Below are 18,489 nucleotides of genomic sequence, written 5' to 3'. Positions count from 1 at the left end.
GAGGATCAAACCCAGCACCTCATACATGCTAGGTAAGTGCTCTATCACTGAGCTACAACTCCAGCCCAATATATAAGCTCTTATTGTGGCATTCATATCAAGCTTTTATTATGAGGGCTGGGAAGCAAGAAACTACTACCTGTGTGGGTAACAGCTTTAATTAAAGATTAATCATCTTACTTGCTTCAGCTTTCACTTTGTCCATTTCAGCAAGCAATGCCACTTCTCGATCCATTAAACTAGGAAAAGAACAAAGAAAAAAAAAAGGTTTGATCAGAAACTCACAAAAATAGCACATCATTAACAGCAGAGACAGGCTGCTGAGTTTGTTCACTAAAAGCTACAAATTAATGCTATATGGACCACATGACAATTCTGACGTCTTACTTTCAACAAATAATATTAAGGATTTCCAATGAAATAAATAGACCCAATTCCCTTTTATATCTATATATTACAGTACACCAGTTGCCAGAAGTACAAGTTGAGGACCAGTAGATGGCAGTAACAAATTATAAAAACATTTCTTTGTAAATTGTACTAAACCAAGTCCTTATGGAAATTACTATTTCCACATATGCACTCACATATTTACTTATATTTTGGTCTACAAAATTTTAAAGCTTTGCTTTTAATAATTTTAACCATATAATATCTCTTCCAGGGCACAGGAAATTTATGATTAAGATTTGCAAATTAAAACAGCTAATCACAGTTTACCAAGTTCACTGACACTTTTAGTCCTTAAGGTGCTGAACAGGCAAAGCTGATTTCTGATACACATTTTCTTTTTCTTTCTTTCTCTCTCTCTTTTTTTTTTTTTTCAAGCAGTACTAGGGCCTGAGCCCAGGAGCACCTTTCCACTGAGGTACAGCCCCAGTCCTTTTCATTTTTTTTATTTTAAGATAGGCTCTTCCTAAGTTGCCAAGGCTGGCCTTAACCTTGTGATCCTCTTGCCTCAGCCTTTTAGGCTGCTGGGATTCCAGGTGTGCATCACTGTGCTCAGCAGATTTCTGATAAACATTTAATAGTAGTCTGGAAAGAACAGAATTAAATGTTCTGCTGGCTTTTTAAATAAAATGGGCAATTAGAACTTTGCAGTGAAAATGTAAATGGTTTGTAGGTACATAAAGATTTTCTATGTTCGTACAAAAAAGCCCACCATGTATAAGGAGATAGTAGGTAACATTAATATCCAATCTCTGGATACAAATAATTTTCCATAATAGTTTTGCTTAAGTGGTAGGAGGAAAAAATCTAAAATTTTATTATCTATACAAATGTGAAAGATTTCAACTTTAAGTCTTAGAATTTGGTGTTCATTCTGATTTATTCTTCTGAATAGAAATATGTTAATAAAAATTCCATCCATTTTTGGTTGTAAAAGCAATCAAACATATACACACATCAATTCAATTTAGCTCAATATGTAGGTATGTTAGCACAAAGTAGTTAATACAGAGACTACGTGTGAGACATACAAAAAATGTATAAGGCAGGATAATTTCCTCAGGGAGCAAAATTCTTCATAGAGAAATGCCAGAGAACACAGGTTTGATAATCATTATGTATGATGTTAATAAACAAATTTGTAACTAAACAGATTTGGTTCGCATATTAATCCAAAAGCACCAGACTACAGACAAGATACAACTACTGTGGGATAGCCATACTTTGCTAAGAAAGCACTTCCCAAACCTTGGCAATATTTTGCTCCAAGAATTCTAGCAGCATTTGGAATACCTAAAAAGCAAAACAAAAGCACAACTGAGATAGGATATGCCAGGCCTTCAGTTTGACATTATCTCTCTTCTGTTGCCAAATCACCTTAAGATGGAGACACTGTCCACCATAAGACAAAATTATTGTCTCTGACAAAGTTTATAAAATATATATGTATATATATTTTGGTACCAGGAACTGAACTCAGAGGCGTTTAACCTCTGAGCCAAATCCCCAGCCCTTTTTTGTATTTTATTTAATAGAGACAGGGTCTCACTGAGTTGCTTAGTGCCTCACTAAGTTGCTGAGGCTGGCTTTGAACTCATGATCTTCCTGCCTCAGCCTCCCAAGCCACTGGGATTACTGTGCTACTGCGCCTGGTTTGTAAAATATTTATTTATTTATTGGTACCGGGGATTGAACTCAGGGCCTCTCCAAACAATGAGCCACATCCCCAGCCCTATTTTGTATTTTTATTTAGAGACAGGGTCTCACTGAGTTGCTAAACATCTCATCATTGCTGAGGCTGGCTTTGAACTTGCCATCCTCCTGCCTCAGCTGGGATTACAGGTATGCATTACTGTGCTTGATGTAAAATATTTATTAAGTGACTTCAGCAAATGAGTTTTTTGTACCTTACAATCTTTATTATGAAAGGCAGAACATCACGTGATACTTTTTGAAAGGAATTTAAGTTTCAATCAATACAATCATACTTTTTTGTGTATGTGGCAATATCAGTTCATACACTTTGATAGCATTTTCCCCCCCTGTAAGAATGATTAGTGACCATTTTAAAGTTTTGTTTCTTGACTAACTGGTGATCAAAAGAAATTTACAGGGTAGTACTATGTACATTCTATTTTAATATAATTTATTTATTATACTGGGGAATGTACCCAGGGGCACTTCACCATTGAGCTACAAACTCAGTCCTTTTTATTTTTTTTATTTTGAGACAGGATCTTACTAAAGTGCAATCATCCTGCCTCAGCCTCCTAAGTTGCTGGGATTACAGGCATGTGCCACCATCCCTGACAAAGGAGACAAATTTTATTAATAAGAAGAGTAAAACTTGGGGTATAGAGATAACTAAGTCACTAATAAGAACAGATTTTATGTTTTATATAAAGTTTCTGATTTTACCTTCCTCAGCTATGGGTCAGCTTTTATTTGGCATCAAAGTGAAAGGAGTCATCCATATCACTTCTCTTGTGTCCTGTAAGGGGTAATGTAATCTTACTGCTGCAAATCTGTTAGAACTCTTTGCTTTTCTTTCATTCTGTAACCAACTTTCTAAGTGACATTAACTCCAAGCTCTGGTTTGGTGCCAAATGGAGTCAGCTCACCTGTCAATTATGGCTTGAAGTAGCAACTACAAGGAACATTGACATAAGGAGTTAAAAAAAAAAAAAAAAGTCAGCCAGAGAGAAGGGCTTCCCATCAGCAGGAAAGGGCAGGTAATCTCTTTCCTCAAGTTAAATTGACCTGGTTGTTACGCTTGCTAATCAATACTAAACACACAGGTCTCAGGCAGGAAACCATTTCATTTGTCATTTATCCAGGTGGCTGGGTTCCAACTCAGCAGGAACTCACAAATCTCTCTCCCGGAACTGTGTTTCCTGGTTCAGGCTTGTTCTGAATGGAATCAGATCCTGTAGCTAAGTAATCAGTAAACTGAACAATCACGTGGTCCACAGGCCTATCAAGGTAAAGTTTTGATGATCTACACTTAGTTCTTTATTTTCCAAATACACCTACAGTATCTGATTCAACAAGAATCCAGTATAATGCACATGGTGCTCCCTTCCAGAAGTTCAGAAAGAGGATAAATTAATTACCTAGTAAAATTTCCAGAAGTTAGAGCTTAATTTAAGGAGAGTTTTGGAGAACTGGTTGGATTAAGATAAATACAGAGATATAGAACATATCAAGCCAGAAAACTAATACATGGAAGAGGAAAGGTGAATGTTAAGTAAAACAAAAGGGCCAGGTGCAATGGCACATGCCTGTAATCCCAGCATCTTGGGAGTCTGAGGTAGGAGGATTCCAAATTCAAGGCCAGCCTGGGCTAACCTCAAAAATAAAATATAAACAACTGCAGATGTAGTTCAGTAGTAAAGTGCCCCTAGATTCAATGCCTAATACTGGGGGGAAGGGGGAGCACAGAAAGACAAGTAGAAGACATGACACTGAGCTCCTAAATATAAAACCTGAAAGGCAAAACTCAGGGTTCAGGACTAGGCATGAGTAGACTATTAGACAAATTATCCTAAAAAGTACCTTTAATTTATGATGATTTAACATTTTGGAGGTTGATTTCATCTTCATTTTTCACTCTTTCAATTCCAGACACCAGAAAGACCAAGGGGACCCCCATTCTTCCTTTCTTGTTTGCTATATGGTACATAGCAACTAGACCAAGTCTATGAACACAGACATGGTTGTGCATGGCCTAAGGGAACAGGCTCTAGACAAGCAGCAAGAAAATGAATGGATAGTTGGGAGAAAGAGTGGGACTTTCTATTCACAAACACATCCATTCTTGTTTCAGATCTAGGTGGGTATTTTTTTTCTTCTTCTTCTTCTTTTTTAACCAATAAACAGAATGGACACCTACGTTCTTACATCAGTCCAACTGCTTGTCTTCCCAACTGCTGTCATTTTGATTAATCTGGTCCTAAAGTTTTTTTTTATTTTTTAAAAAAATTCCTCTTAAATACCCCCGGAAAGGAGCTATGATTTAAATATATACTATCTAATAGTTAAAACAGCTTTGGTATTCTAGGATTCTAGGAGACATTAGCATACATTCCCCCCAAGAGAGTCTATAATTAAACATACTTGATTTTGTGAGTGTGAATGTGAGTGTGTGGTGCTGGGGATTGAACCCAGGGCTCATGTATGCCAGGCAAGCTCTACCACTGAGCTATTATTTCCCAGTCCCTATAATCAAATATGTTCAATAAATAGCATAATTCACAACATACATTAGCATTCAAAAGGCAGTAAGAAGGCCAATATAGTAATATTTTTTAAAAAGTATTTTCAAACCTCTTTAACTACCAAACCTGGTTTCCCTGACAGAAAACATATTAAGGTATTATAAGAATGACTATTCTACAGAACATAGTTTGAAAAACACAAAATGAAAAGCAAATCAATGATTAATAATAGGTCATAGAAGAGATTGTTGGGCTAAGGTGCATCATGAAGGATGAAAGGAGTTAAGAAAACAAAGAGCTTTTCTACTTTATAATTTTGTTTGAATATCAGGTCATTTGTTACACTACCAGTTTAAAAGACAGACCTTAAAGTAAGAGTGCATGATTTACTCTATAATTATTTGTCTCTTTCCAAACAATATTAACTTCAGGCCCATTTCTAGAGCATATTGTGTTCAAAAGGACAAAGCAAAAAGGCAAATATACTATAAGACTTTTATAATCCTCTCCCTACTATGTGGAATAGTTGAGGATTAAAGACCCTAGTAAGTAGCTAACCATTTTTACAAATGATCATTCTTTTATGTCAATTCCCTCTCTCTCTCTTTTAATAGTGCTGAGTACTGGGGATTGAACCCAGGGGAACTCTATTACTGAGCTACATCAGCAGTCCTTTTAATTTTTTATTTGGAAACAGGGTCTCACTAAACTGTTGAGGTTGGCCTTGAACTTGTGATCCTCCAGACTCATTCTCCCAAATTGCTGGGATTACAGGCATGTGCCACTCACTGTGCCTGGCCTGTGCTAATAATATAAAATGCAACTTAACTTACCAGCTCTGCAATTCAGCAAAAGCTTGTTTCATTTTCTTAATGGAAGCATCCATTTCTTCTTTAACTACAACTCGATACCGTGCAAGAGATACTGTGCAGCGCTGGAGGTCTTTTACAGATTTTTCAATATTGGAACCTGAGGGAAAAAACCCAAAGAATATTTTTTAAAAAGAACATAAGTTAATTTAAAAGTTGAATCTGAGCACCTAAGGCAAATGTCATGGAGAAGAATAATGTTTCCTAAATGATCACCCTCCCAACAACACAGAATAATACAGAAGATAAAATGATATTTGATAATTTTTGAAAAAATAAGTATTCTGGTTAAGATAAAGTAATAAGAACTGGATTTATCCTCCAATCCTAAAAAGTTAACATTCACAGACACAATATATGAAACAGTGGTTTTCAGACAATGAAAAACAGGTAGTACTTTCTCCCTGAAAAAGTAGAGATGAATTAAGTAGGGACTATGGTGCCCCAATATACCAACTTGAGAATTCCTAGGTTACAGTGCAGTGAGCAGAAATCCTAAACACACTGGAATTGAGAGGACAATTCTGAATTGAGAATTTAGGGAAGCCAAGGTGGCTAGAATTCTAGGATACAGTCCTGGAGAGATCCACACAAAAGTCAAGAGAGCTGAACAGCGATCTATAGAGAACTCTGAATATTAATCAGTGCATAGGTGTGAGGAAATTACCAAGACAAGGAAGACGACCACTGCAAAGAAGCAGGCTGATAATTCCCAGAACTCATCCAGGCCAGGAATGGTTTGTGTCACACTAGCCAGAGTGGAAAAAAATCTCACAATTTATAGGGGACCAGGTAGAATACTTATAAGGGTATTGCCCTAGTAATGAAGCAAAATTAGCTATAAACTAGAAGCTGCTGCTCTAAGTCCATCCCATCTAACAAAATTTAAAAGCAAGCCTCAAACTGTTTTTCACAAAACTGAGTCCCTTAATAAATCACAAGGATGTGTGGTGGTATATATCTCTAATCCTAGCACTTTGGGAGACTGAAGCAGGAGAATCACAAAATTCAAGGCCAGCCTCAGCAACTTAGTGAGGCCCTATCTCAAAAATTAAATAAAAAAACAGAAAGGGCTGGGGATGTAGCTTAGTGGCAAAGTGACCCTAGGTTCAATCCCCAGTACCAAAATTAATAAAGCAGAATATGCAATAACTGGCATTTGATAAAAATGATCAGTTATATAAATAAGATATAAAAATAGAAAAATACAAACAAGAAAAAAGAAGTATAGAAAAATATGACCCATAATGAAAAGAAAAAGAAATCAAAACAGAAGATAGAAAAATACAGAAGTTAGACTGAGGTAGAAAAGAACATCAAACAGCTTTTAAAATCTTTTATAATCTAATACCATACATTCAAGAAGGTAGAGGACAGCAGAGCATGATAATCAGCGATACAAAAGTTTTTATTTGGTTTTGCTAAATTGCCCAGGCTGGCCTTAAACTTGGGATCCTCCTGCCTCAGTCTCCTGAGTAGCTAGAATTACAGGCATGTGCCATTGTGGCTGACTTATTTATTTTGAGACAGGGTTTCACAAGTTGCCAAGGTTGGCCTTGAACTTGCAATTCTCCTACCTCAGCCTCCCAAGTAGTTGGGATTACAAGAGTATACCACAGCACCAGACTAGAAGATTTAATTTTACAAGACCTCAAGTGAACTTCTGTAGACCAAAAACATAAAAACAAAACAACTTCTGGGATGAAAAACAGACAGGACTGTATTAACAGCAAACTAGAACTACTCAAAACAAAACAAAACTTAGGGAGAAAAGAAAAAAAAAGCAACCTATTAAATAAGTACCAAATTTTCAAAACTTCTCAAATGACAGGATTAATAGAAAAATTTACCATATGAAAATTACAAAATTTAAAAAGTTCTCTTTCTATAGTATAATTTGAAGCATTACATGTGGGTGTTATGGATTAGATCTGGAATGTCCCCTGAAGGCTCTTGAATTGAAAATTTGGTCCTAAACTATGCTCAGCAGCAATGCTCAGAGGTGGGGCCTTTGGGGAAGTGATTATACCATCTGGGTTCTAATCGCATTCATGAATCAATCCATTGATGGAGTCATAGCTGAATGGACTACTGGAATGATGTGAAAACTTAGGAGGTGGAACCTACTTAGTCACTTTGGGGGACCCTTGGGACTATCTCTTATCCCCAAGCCCCTGTTTCTGGGCCACCATGAGATAGCTTTTTTGCTCCACCACACTCTTTCTGCCATGATGCTCTGCCTCACCAAAGGCCCACAGCAATGGATCCGGCTGATTATGGAATGAAACCATGAGCAAAAATAAATCTTTCCTCCTCTAAGTTGATTTTCTCAGGTATTTTGTCACAGTGACAAAAATCTGACTAACATAGTGGGCAAGCCCAACTTTGTAGAAAAAGATAAAATATATTTATTTACCTAATATATTTTAGATAGTTTCCAAGAATCCTATTAACCTTTCTATCTGCTGATGTCAAAGTTATTCATATAGCTCATTAAAAGAATCATGGGTCTAAGAAGATTATAATTGTGACAAGACACACATTTGTAACTTCTAAATTAATTTTTAGAGTCTTGTGTTACTTAGGCTGGCCCTAAATGCCTAGGTTCAAGTGATCCTCCTGCCTCAGCTTCCTGAGTAGATGGGACTAGGGCTCCCACTATCTTGCCCAATTTAAATTTCTAGATTTAAATTCTTCCTCATTTCATCTTTATTTCTTTTATTTTTTATGTATGTACATATCTATATTGTATGGATTTTTTTTTTTAAAGAGAGAGTGAGAGAGGAGAGAGAGTGAGAGAGAGAATTTTTTTTTTTAATATTTATTTTTTAGTTCTCGGCGGACACAACATCTTTGTTGGTATGTGGTGCTGAGGATCGAACCCGGGCCGCACACATGCGAGGCGAGAGCGCTACCGCTTGAGCCACATCCCCAGCCCTGGATTTTTTTTTTTTTAGAACAAAGGAATGAACCCAGGAGCACTTAACCACTGAGTCACATCCCTAGCCCTTACTATTTTTTAAGACAGGGTCTGGCTAAGTTGCTTAAGGGCCTTGCTAAGTTGCTGAGGCTGGCCTTTTGAATTTGAGATCCTCTTCCTCAGCTTCATAAATCACTAGGATTACAGGCATTCACTACTATGCCCAGTCAACTTGATTTCTTTTAGAATCTACCTAAAAGATTTTAGCCCTATGCCTATAAACCTCCTTTTTATTTTTGCTTAACTGGATATTCTCAGACTTCTTGTTCTGCAGAAAGTTGAGGGGTACTACAAAGATGAAAAAGGAAAGTATTACTAAGTAAAATTTAGCTCATGTGGAAAAAATGACTCAATAGGAGCTACAAGTTACAAGTGTCCTTTATATTTGTTTCATATGTTCACTGGAATGGACTACCCTGCTTAGATGTATGAAACTCAGAGGGGCTATTATCTCATTTCTTTAAAAGTTACTGGCTGGGCTGGGGATGTGGCTCAAGCGGTAGCGCGCTCGCCTGGCATGCGTGCGGCCCGGGTTCAATCCTCAGCACCACATACCAACAAAGATGTTGTGTCCGCCGAGAACTAAAAAATAAATATTAAAAAAAAATTCTCTCTCTCTCTCTCTCTCTCTCTCTCTCTCTCCCCTCTCTCACTCTCTCTTAAAAAAAAAAAAAAAGTTACTGGCTGTTTGCTTAATTATTTTTTAAGTTTTTAAGATTTTTTTATTTATATATGACAGTGGAATGCATTACAATTCTTATTACACACATAGAGCACAATTTTTCATATCTCTGGTTTATACACAGTATATTCACATCAATTCATGTCTTCATACCTGTACTTTGAATAATAATGATCACCACATTCCACCATCATTAATAACCCAATGCCCCCTCCCTTACCCTTCCACCCTCTGCCCTATCTAGAGTTCACCTATTCCTCCCATGCTCCCTCTCCCTATCCCAGTATGAATCAGCCTTCTTCTATCAAAGAAAACATTCGGCATTTGGTTTTTGGGGATTGGCTAACTTCACTTAGCATTATCTTCTCTAACTCTATCCATTTACCTGCAAATGCCATGATTTTATTCTCTTTTATTTCTAAGTAATATTCCATTGTGTATATATGCCACATTTTTTAATCCATTCATCTATTGAAGGGCACCTAGGTTTGTTCCACAGTTTAGCTATTGTGAATTGTGCTGCTATTAACATTGATGTGGCTGTGTCCCTGTAGTATGCTGTTTTTAAGTCCTTTGGGTATAGACCAAGGAAAGGGATAGCTGGGTCAAATGGTGATTGTTTATTTAAATTATTATTATTATTATTAAAGCAAAGAGCTATGACCAACTAATTCATGCTAAGTACTTCAGAGATAATAATCTTGTTAAAAGCCAGAGTCTGTCAGGTATCAGTAAGAGCATGAAGTTGTGAAAGTATTTCTTTGAAATGTCATGTCAGAGATAGAAGAGATTTTTTTTACTTGTTGAGTCAACTAGGAGATAAAATGAAAAAAAAGTGCACAAAAACACTGCAGTAAAGCAAAGAAAGGAAACAGGCTAATGTTAGCTAAGTCATTCTGGCAGTAGAGTTTGGCTGTAATTCACAAAAAGGATTCTGTTATTTGAACAACCATATACAGTATCTGAACTACTTTCAGATACTATGTATGTGGAGGTAGGAAGAGTTGGGTAATTAGAGCCTGAAAAATAGAAAAAGTATTACCGGATGTCCAACCCGCTACCTTTTTTTTTTTCAATACTGAGAATCGAACCTATGATCTTGCACATCCTAGGCAAGTGCTCTACTACTGAGCTGTGTAGCATCCCCAATCCTTTTTCAAAATTTTATTTTAAAACAGGTCTCCCTAAATTGCTCAGGCTGGCCTCAAACTTCTGATCCTCCTGCCTCAGCCTCCCAAATAGATAAGATTGATGCACTTCTGAAACTTTACCTACGGGAACAAAGGTAATTTGCTCTCTTTAGCCAAAAACAGATGTTTCACTTCTCACAAGTGAACCTTTGATTTACCAAGCTTTTTATTGGTGGAGGAGAGTGGAACGTCCTCCATTCCCAGACTGGAAAACTGAGGTCCTATGGTGGATCTTGAGAGAGATTTGGTAGCATTCTTGGAATGTTGGGCATTCTGAATACGGTGTACAGCTGAAGACCTGGGTTCAAAGTCAGAGACACCATTCTCCAGTACAGATCCTATCCAAGAAAGAGAGCACAATGTACGGGTACATCAATCAACGAGTCTTAAATACACAAAGAAAACAGGTAAAAAATGTTTTAGGCAAAACCATACCTCTTTCAAAATCTATGAACAAATCAACTGACAAAATAGAACAAAGAAAATTATCAGTCGAGTGTGGCTATCAGTAGCTTCTGGCTTAGTCCTAAGAGATACCCTACATGAAAAAAAAAAAAAGCTATAGCCAATCCATTTAGACAGGGAGTGTGTGCCTTATGGTGTCCTAGCTTCCTTGTAGTTTTGACATTAGCAAATGGAGAGATAGTATCTCCAACTTCTGCTAGCTTCTGAAAGTTGCACTATGGGGGGGGGGAAGTTTTACATTGTTTCAGGGAAAGAATTTAAAAGCTTTAGAAAATAGAGAAAGGGTGGAAATAAGAAATGAGAAGAAAACTAGCTCAGAAAATAAAAATGGAAGTCATTGGCTATCTTTGGTTTGTTTCAGGTCAATGTAGGTACAATATTTTTTCTCTAGGTGTGTGAGTGTTAATCAATAAAAGAACATTTAAAAGAACAGCATAATTCTTTTTTGTTTTTGTTTTTTTATTTTGAGACAGGGTTGTTGCTGAAGCTGACCCTCAAATTTTGTGATCCTCTTGTCTGAGTCTCCCAAGTCATTGTGATTATAAGCCTGTGCCACTGCACCTGTCTAGTACAGTGTAATTCTTATACTGGCATTACATTATAAAGCTAGAAGCAGCAAGTCAGGGGGAATTGGATTAACAAATAAGTAATTTTTAAAGAGAAAGATTCCCAGTATCTTTCCAGCTCTCAACAAAATGGTTAACAAAAAAATGTACAAGATAAGTGCATTTACCATCTATCACTAATCTTTACTAAAAAATAAATGTGGGCCTATAAAAACCAAGTCTAGTTTTCATGAAAGCTAGGATGATCATTAATATTATGTATTCCTTACTGTGTTGTGTCTTAGAATAATATTACCATCATCATCATCTCATCCTCATTTTCCTTAAAGTCTACAATTTTTAAAAAGATTTTAAAGTCACCTTCTGCTGTCTCTATGAAAAATCCTATATTTTGGATAAACTCAAACAAAACATTTCAAAGGTACTCCTTTGCTATTAGAAAATTTTATAAGATTGATTCAGAACAGAGTTAAAATATGAGAAAGGTAACAAAATTTTATGTTTCTAGGCCTTTGATAATAACAAAATGTGACCTCCACACAAAAGATAACAAAAACTAAAAAGCAAAAGACCTATCAGATTTAATGATTGCTTTCTCAACCAGGAGATTCCTATATTTTTTTAACTGAATGCAACTTTTCAAAAAAACGTTAATAAACTCACCTGTTCTATCCAGCGTATCTGGCGAGCCAGACTCTGGATCTTCTAGTTCTCTGGCATCTACTGAAAGTGTCTCCAAACCTTCACTGAGTGAGTCCACAGACTCTGCATCATTGATGGCACCATTGACATGGTAACCATTAATGCCACCTTTTCCTGAGGAAGGCACAGACTGCTCCTCTTGAATGGAAACCGATTTACTGGAATCTGGGATACTGTTACTTGCTTCTGCTGTAGGTTTTGGTTTGCTTTTCTTCTTTTTGTTCTAAGGTTATTGAAGATTTGAAAAACAGAAAAGAAAAGGCAGAGCCCCACCACCACCAGTACAATCCAAAAAGGTAAGAAACTCTAGCTACCTAAAGGCAACCAATGTTACCAATTTTTCCTATGTTCTTCCAGAAATTGGACAAATTTTTGTGTATGTTGAATCACCACATAAAATAATCTTTTTCCTATGAAAAATCCTATATTTTGGATAAACTCAAACAAAACATTTCTTTATGGCAAAACCCACCTTAAGCAAAATAAAAAGATAAATTACAAAGTGTGGAAAAAACATGTATGACTTATACTCAAAGAGTTAAATAAATACAGAGCTCTAACAAAAAGCAAAAACAAAATAATAACCCAATAGAAAAAAAATGGCATAAGCTATAAACATACTAAATGAAGCATAGCCTTAGTCTAATAAGATAAACTAAAACTATATATTGCAAAATAATTTTTTATCTGTTAGATTAGCAAAGGTCAAAAAATATGATAACACTGTAGGGTTGAATGTATAGAGAAGCAATCACTTTTATATATTATTACTGGGAGCAGCAATACTTGTCCAACTCACAAATGTACATATCTTTTGGCCAGCAATTCTACCTCTAGGAATTTATAGGTGAGACTAACATGTACAAAATTACATAGACACACCAGGTTATTTACTGCAGAACTATTAATGATAGCTATTAAATTAATAGTTAATTATTACCTTGTTAAAGGACTGGAAACAACCCAAATGTTGGTCTAAAAGGAACTAGTTAAATAAATTATGATACATCCAAATAGCAGGATGACTATATATCCACAAACAACAACAAAAAAGTTCATTATTGAGACATGGAGTAAACTCCAAGATATATTACATGAGAAAAAGGAACAGTCAAAGAGGAGAATACATGTTCATATTTGTTTATATGCATAAAAATATACTGGAAGATACATAAGAAATTGATAATACTGTTTGCCTCTGGGGTAGAAAACCAAATGGCTGGAGAACAAGGATGTGTTAAAGTTAATTATGTGCATTAACTTTTGTACATTTGAATTTTTAGTTGACTATATTACCTACGAAAACAGTAAAATTAAAACAAATAAGTCCTTTACTTTTGTTTTGTCAAACCACAGCTCTGCTGACAAAACTTAAGATTCCTAAGGCTAGATGGATATAACTGAATCAATTTCCCCCCAAGTTTTTTTGGTGGTCCTCTCTGGCAGGAGCACATCTGAACTCAAGATACAATTTTCTTCTCTGCATAGCTCTCATCTTGCTCTTAAATATTTTCTCCCATGTAAACTAGCTAAGTTTTCATATTACTGTTCCATGTAAAAAATAACTATATAACCAGTAACTACTTGGAGTCACATTCTATTGGACTAATCCTAATAGTTAACTGGACTGAATTTGGGCATTTGAAATTGCCAAACTAAAGCTATTTTTCTTTTTCTGGATTTTAAGAAATCTGCATGTGTACCTTTCTAGTTACTTACATGTCTAATATCATTAAAAATTTATAACCCTGGGCCAGTAAATTAAGATACTAGTGTTTTCCAGAATACTCATAACTATTCTAGGTTGGGTGAAAGCAATGGGAAGAAATTAAACAAATATGCAAAGCTATAGCATGAAAAGCTTCAGGACAGTCTGTAATAATATTAGGTACCTCTGGAAAAATTCTTAAGGATCACTGAGACCAGCCTGATTTGGTCAAGACCTGATAGAACTCCTAATGAAGTGATTTAGAGTCATCACGGTAGCATTTCAAAACTCCAGCATTAACCTAATATAAGAAAAGAACACCCTAAACAGATTTCATAGAGATTAAAATCCACACTTCAAGCATTTCTTTTTTTTAATATTTTTTAGTTGTAGTTGGACACAGTGCCTTTATTTTTTATTTATTGTTATGTGGTGCTGAGGATTGAACCCAGAGCCTCGCAAGTGCTAGGCGAGTGCTCTACCGCTGAGCCACAACCCCAGCCTTTCTCAAGCATTTCTTAAAGGCACTAGATTGAAGGTACAGAGTTATGGGAAAGATTTTGAGAACAGCTGGTATTCCTTGGAGAAGCACTTTGATTTTAAATGGATAAGGAGAAGGGATCAAGAACTACTAGGTTAGATATTATATTAAATACTTGTATGTATTAGTATTGCTTTCCCTACTTTAGAGATGAGCAAACTAAGGCAAACAAAGATTACAATATTCCTAGATCACAAAGCCAGGATAGAATGGAACAGGACAAAAATCCAGTGCTGAATGACCCCATATCCCAAGTGCCTTCTAATTCTCTAAATTGCAACATCAGACCCCTTTGAAAAGTACCCAACAGCTATGGTAGTAAGAGTCCTCTCTAGACTTTAAGTTAGTTCATTAATATTAGAGATTATAATACTGTTGTCTGACCTAAAACTCTGAACTATTTTAGCTGATCTATGATATGTATAGTTGAAAACCAGAACACTTTCTCTGGAGGAGTTCTGCTTCCTCAATATGCTCTTCTGCTTTACTCCCTGACTAGTATCCTCTTGGCAAGCGCACTACGGCAAAAGCACTGTTTCTTACCTTCAATTACAGGGAGGGGACTGGGGTACTCTGTGAGACACATTTGTATCTCAGTATCAAAGGTTTTTTTCCACCAGCTAAACTGAAGATATTTATGTAAACATTTTCTTTCAAATATTTGCAGAGATTAAATTTTTAAAAATAATATAAACATCAATATCATGCTCTTAAAATTTAATTCATTTTTACCTTTTTCTTGCCTGTTACTGTCCATTCTTTGAGTACTTCACTGGCACTACCTGTAAAAGAAACCAATTACAGATTTTCTCTCCATATACACAGTTAATCAAGAATTAATGTCCCTGTATTTTACAATTACTGGAGAATTTCCAAAGTGCCTAATAATAAGAGTTAAGGACTAAATCTCTAAAGTAATATAATATGAGATCATGTCATGCTTCCCTTTTGGAATACCTGCCTACTTGGATATCCTTTTACATGTAATTAAATTTCCCCAGTGAGTTCTTCCAAGAAGAGACTAATGCAGCCTGGCCATTTTGAAGATGCTTTTGTTCCTCTCCTCAGTACTGGGGATTGAACTCAGGGCCTCCCACATGCTAGGCAAGCACTCCATATCCGGCTTTTTATTTATTTTGAGACAGGGTTTCACTAAATTGCCAAGGTTGGCCTTGAACTTTCAATTCTCCTGCCACAGGCTCCCAAGTAGCTGGGATTTCAAGTGTGTACCAACATTCTTCTGATGAAGAATCTTTTTTCATGGTTGACTACTGAGTGTTATGAGAAGTCAAACTGCTGTCAGAAAAAGTTACGTGTGATCATGTGTATTCAAAACCATTAATACAGCATTTGAAAAGAATCATCTAAAGAAAGACATGGCTGGGCTGGGGATATAGCTCAGTTGGTAGAGGCATGGGAGCAGAAGGGAGGGGGCATGGGGTTAGAAATGATGGTGGAATGTGATGGATATCATTATCCAAAGTACATGTATAAAGACATGAATTGGTGTGAATATACTTTGTATGCAGACATGAAAAACTGTGCTCTATATGTATAATATGAATTGTATGTATTCTGCAGTCATACATAAAAAAATTAATAAAATAAAATTAAAAAGACAGACAGACATGGCCCATGAATATGAACATGAACATGGTCATGGAAAACTGGAACTTCCAGTTTATAAAACAATGGAAGAGAGAAGGGACACCATTAGAAACTGGAAAAGCTGGCTGCAAAAGGGCTCAGGGATCCATGGGGCTGCAAAGAAGTTTGGTGATACATGGGTGGCTTTGCACACCCTTTCCTTTGTTGGTGCATAAGTAAAAGGATTCATATGGGAATCTGCTGCTTTTATGTAGCCAAAGGGGCTAAATATTATCTGGAGTCTCAGAATGAACATAGAAGCATTATTGAAGATAGCATATGGAAATACCTTAGTGACTTCTTAATTCTCTTATAAAAATAAGATTTCTTCATTGTATTGTACTTGTCTATGTATTTGTCCCTTAAAGAACACTAGTAAGGTTTAATAAAGTAAGAAAAAAAATAAGAATCTTTTATCTATACCTCAGTCTGTATACAAAGATGAATTGGTTTTAGCCCAAGTGTGCCATCCCCTCCTCTCAGGTTACACACTACCTTGGCTACTTTGTTTGAAAGAGACTTGCACACCACACAAGATCCAAATGCTAACATTAACGTTTAGCATGAAAAGAAAAGAAAAACTTTTCAGTGTATGGACCTATTTATTTATACACTTGCAAATTCAGGAAAATAATAATAAGTTTATTATTAAAATTTCTAATAAACCTAACCTGATATACAAGGATGAAACAGGTTCAAGTAAAGTTCTTCTCAAATGAATTAAGTGGAAAGAAGTTTGTGAAACACTCCTCAACTCTGAATCTGAAGGCTCCACCACACTTGCCATTCATTCTTCTGTTAGATAAGGATATTCAACCCACCCGATTGAGTTACTTGTGCCAAACTAAATGATAACAGAGCTTCTAAGAATGTTGGCATTCCTGGAATTTGCCATATCTTGCTGGGCCACTGAATTACTCCATTGTTAGGAAGAGCCTCTTAAATTCTTTGTTTCTTTTTTTCCTTTGCAGTACTGAGGACAGAAGCCAGAACCCAGAGCCTCATGTATGCTAGGCAAGCACTCTACCACTGAGCCACATGCCCACCTGAATATCTTAAATTCTAATTTCACCTAACTTTAATCAAGTTCCTTATAGCAATTACCATGATGTGAGACTAAGTTTTTAGAAACCAGTGATGTGGTTTCTCAAAGTGGAGAATATCTGTATAGAATAATAGAGTTTTCTTACTTTATATTTTATTCCAGATATCCTGTAGCTTATGTATAAATTATTTCTAGGGATGAAAAAGGCATCTTACATTAATAAAATGTGATGGTATGTTATGTTATCATGGGGTCTGCTATAGCATCTATGAAACAGTAAATTGCTGTGTTCCATAAGTCTGAAGCAACTTCTACTGAACAAATACAAACTAATAAGAAAAAAAATTGGGCTAGAATTACCTTCCATGAATGCTTGTACGGTTTTGTCCACACAATTATCAAAGTGCTGCAAAACCAGGATGATTTCATTGTTGCTCTTATTGGGAACTATTGCACGCACTGCATTTATCTAGAAAAGAAGACAGAGTCATTTAATTCTGACATGAGTAGGTCACTATGAAACTGACACATATTACAGAGAATAACTGTGACACTTCGTTTTTAACAATATTATCACTCTTTAGTGTCAGTGGAAATACATGCAACCATCTCACTGTGAATAATAAATACATGATGACAATAGCACATGAAAAATTAATATCAAAACTTAGAAAGGTATAACATTGCTGGGAGCAGTGGCACATGCCTATAATTCCATCAACTGAGGAAGTCAAGGCAGGAAGATCACAAGTTCAAGGTCAGCTTGGGCAACATAGAGAGACTTTATCTCAAAATAAAAAATAAGGGGCTGGAAAAAAAAGGAAAAAAAAAAGAATTTGGAGCTAAAAAAAAGGCGGGGGGGGGGGCGCTGGGGTTGTGGCTCAATGGTAGAGTGCTTGCCTAGCATGTGTGAGGTACTGGGTTCAATTCTCAGCACCATAAATAAACAAACAAACAAAGGTCCATCAATAACTAATAAAAATATTTTTTAAAAAATAAAAATGGCTGGGGATGTACTTGAGTGGTAAAGTACCCCTCGATCCAATCCCCAGTACCTGTCCCTCCCTCCAAAGCAGAACTATATTTTGGTAGTACTGGTGAGCAAACCTAAGATCTCCCTCCACCATTTATGTACAATTATAATGCATAAAAAAAGTGGGGAAGATCAGACCCAGAGTCTCATGCATGCTAGGATGCTAGGCAAGTGCTCTACCACTGAGCTACATTGCTAACCCAGAACATTTCTAAAAATAAAAGATATGTACTTTTATATTAAGATTTTTATATTAAGAAAGGGTAGAGCCAGGTGTGGTGGTGCATGCCTGTAATTCCAGTGACTCAGGAGGCTTAGGCAGGAGGATTGAAAGTTCACAGCCAGTCTTAGCAACTTAGTGAGGCCCTGTCTCTAAATGAAATATAAAAAAGGG

At 36.2% G+C, this 18,489-nt stretch overlaps 1 protein-coding gene across 6 annotated transcripts in view; it reads right to left on the bottom strand.

Moving 5' to 3' along the window:
* The window catches only part of SPATS2 (spermatogenesis associated serine rich 2), a 111,791-nt gene that overhangs the window by 12,718 nt on the left and 80,584 nt on the right, over positions 1–18,489 (bottom strand). For all 6 annotated transcript variants that reach the window (XM_081311508.1, XM_081311510.1, XM_081311506.1 and 3 more), the window contains 6 exons: positions 17,423–17,531; positions 15,103–15,152; positions 12,083–12,344; positions 10,547–10,726; positions 5,501–5,636; positions 181–239 (listed from right to left, as the gene is read on the bottom strand). In XM_081311508.1, coding sequence (XP_081167634.1) covers positions 181–239; positions 5,501–5,636; positions 10,547–10,726; positions 12,083–12,344; positions 15,103–15,152; positions 17,423–17,531 — 796 coding nt within the window. The remainder of the gene's footprint in view (positions 1–180; positions 240–5,500; positions 5,637–10,546; positions 10,727–12,082; positions 12,345–15,102; positions 15,153–17,422; positions 17,532–18,489) is intronic.

The sequence above is a fragment of the Spermophilus citellus genome (assembly GCF_964194105.1).
Source record: "Spermophilus citellus genome assembly, chromosome: 10".
NCBI lineage: Eukaryota > Metazoa > Chordata > Mammalia > Rodentia > Sciuridae > Spermophilus > Spermophilus citellus.
This window is presented reverse-complemented; position numbering and strand designations above follow the sequence as displayed.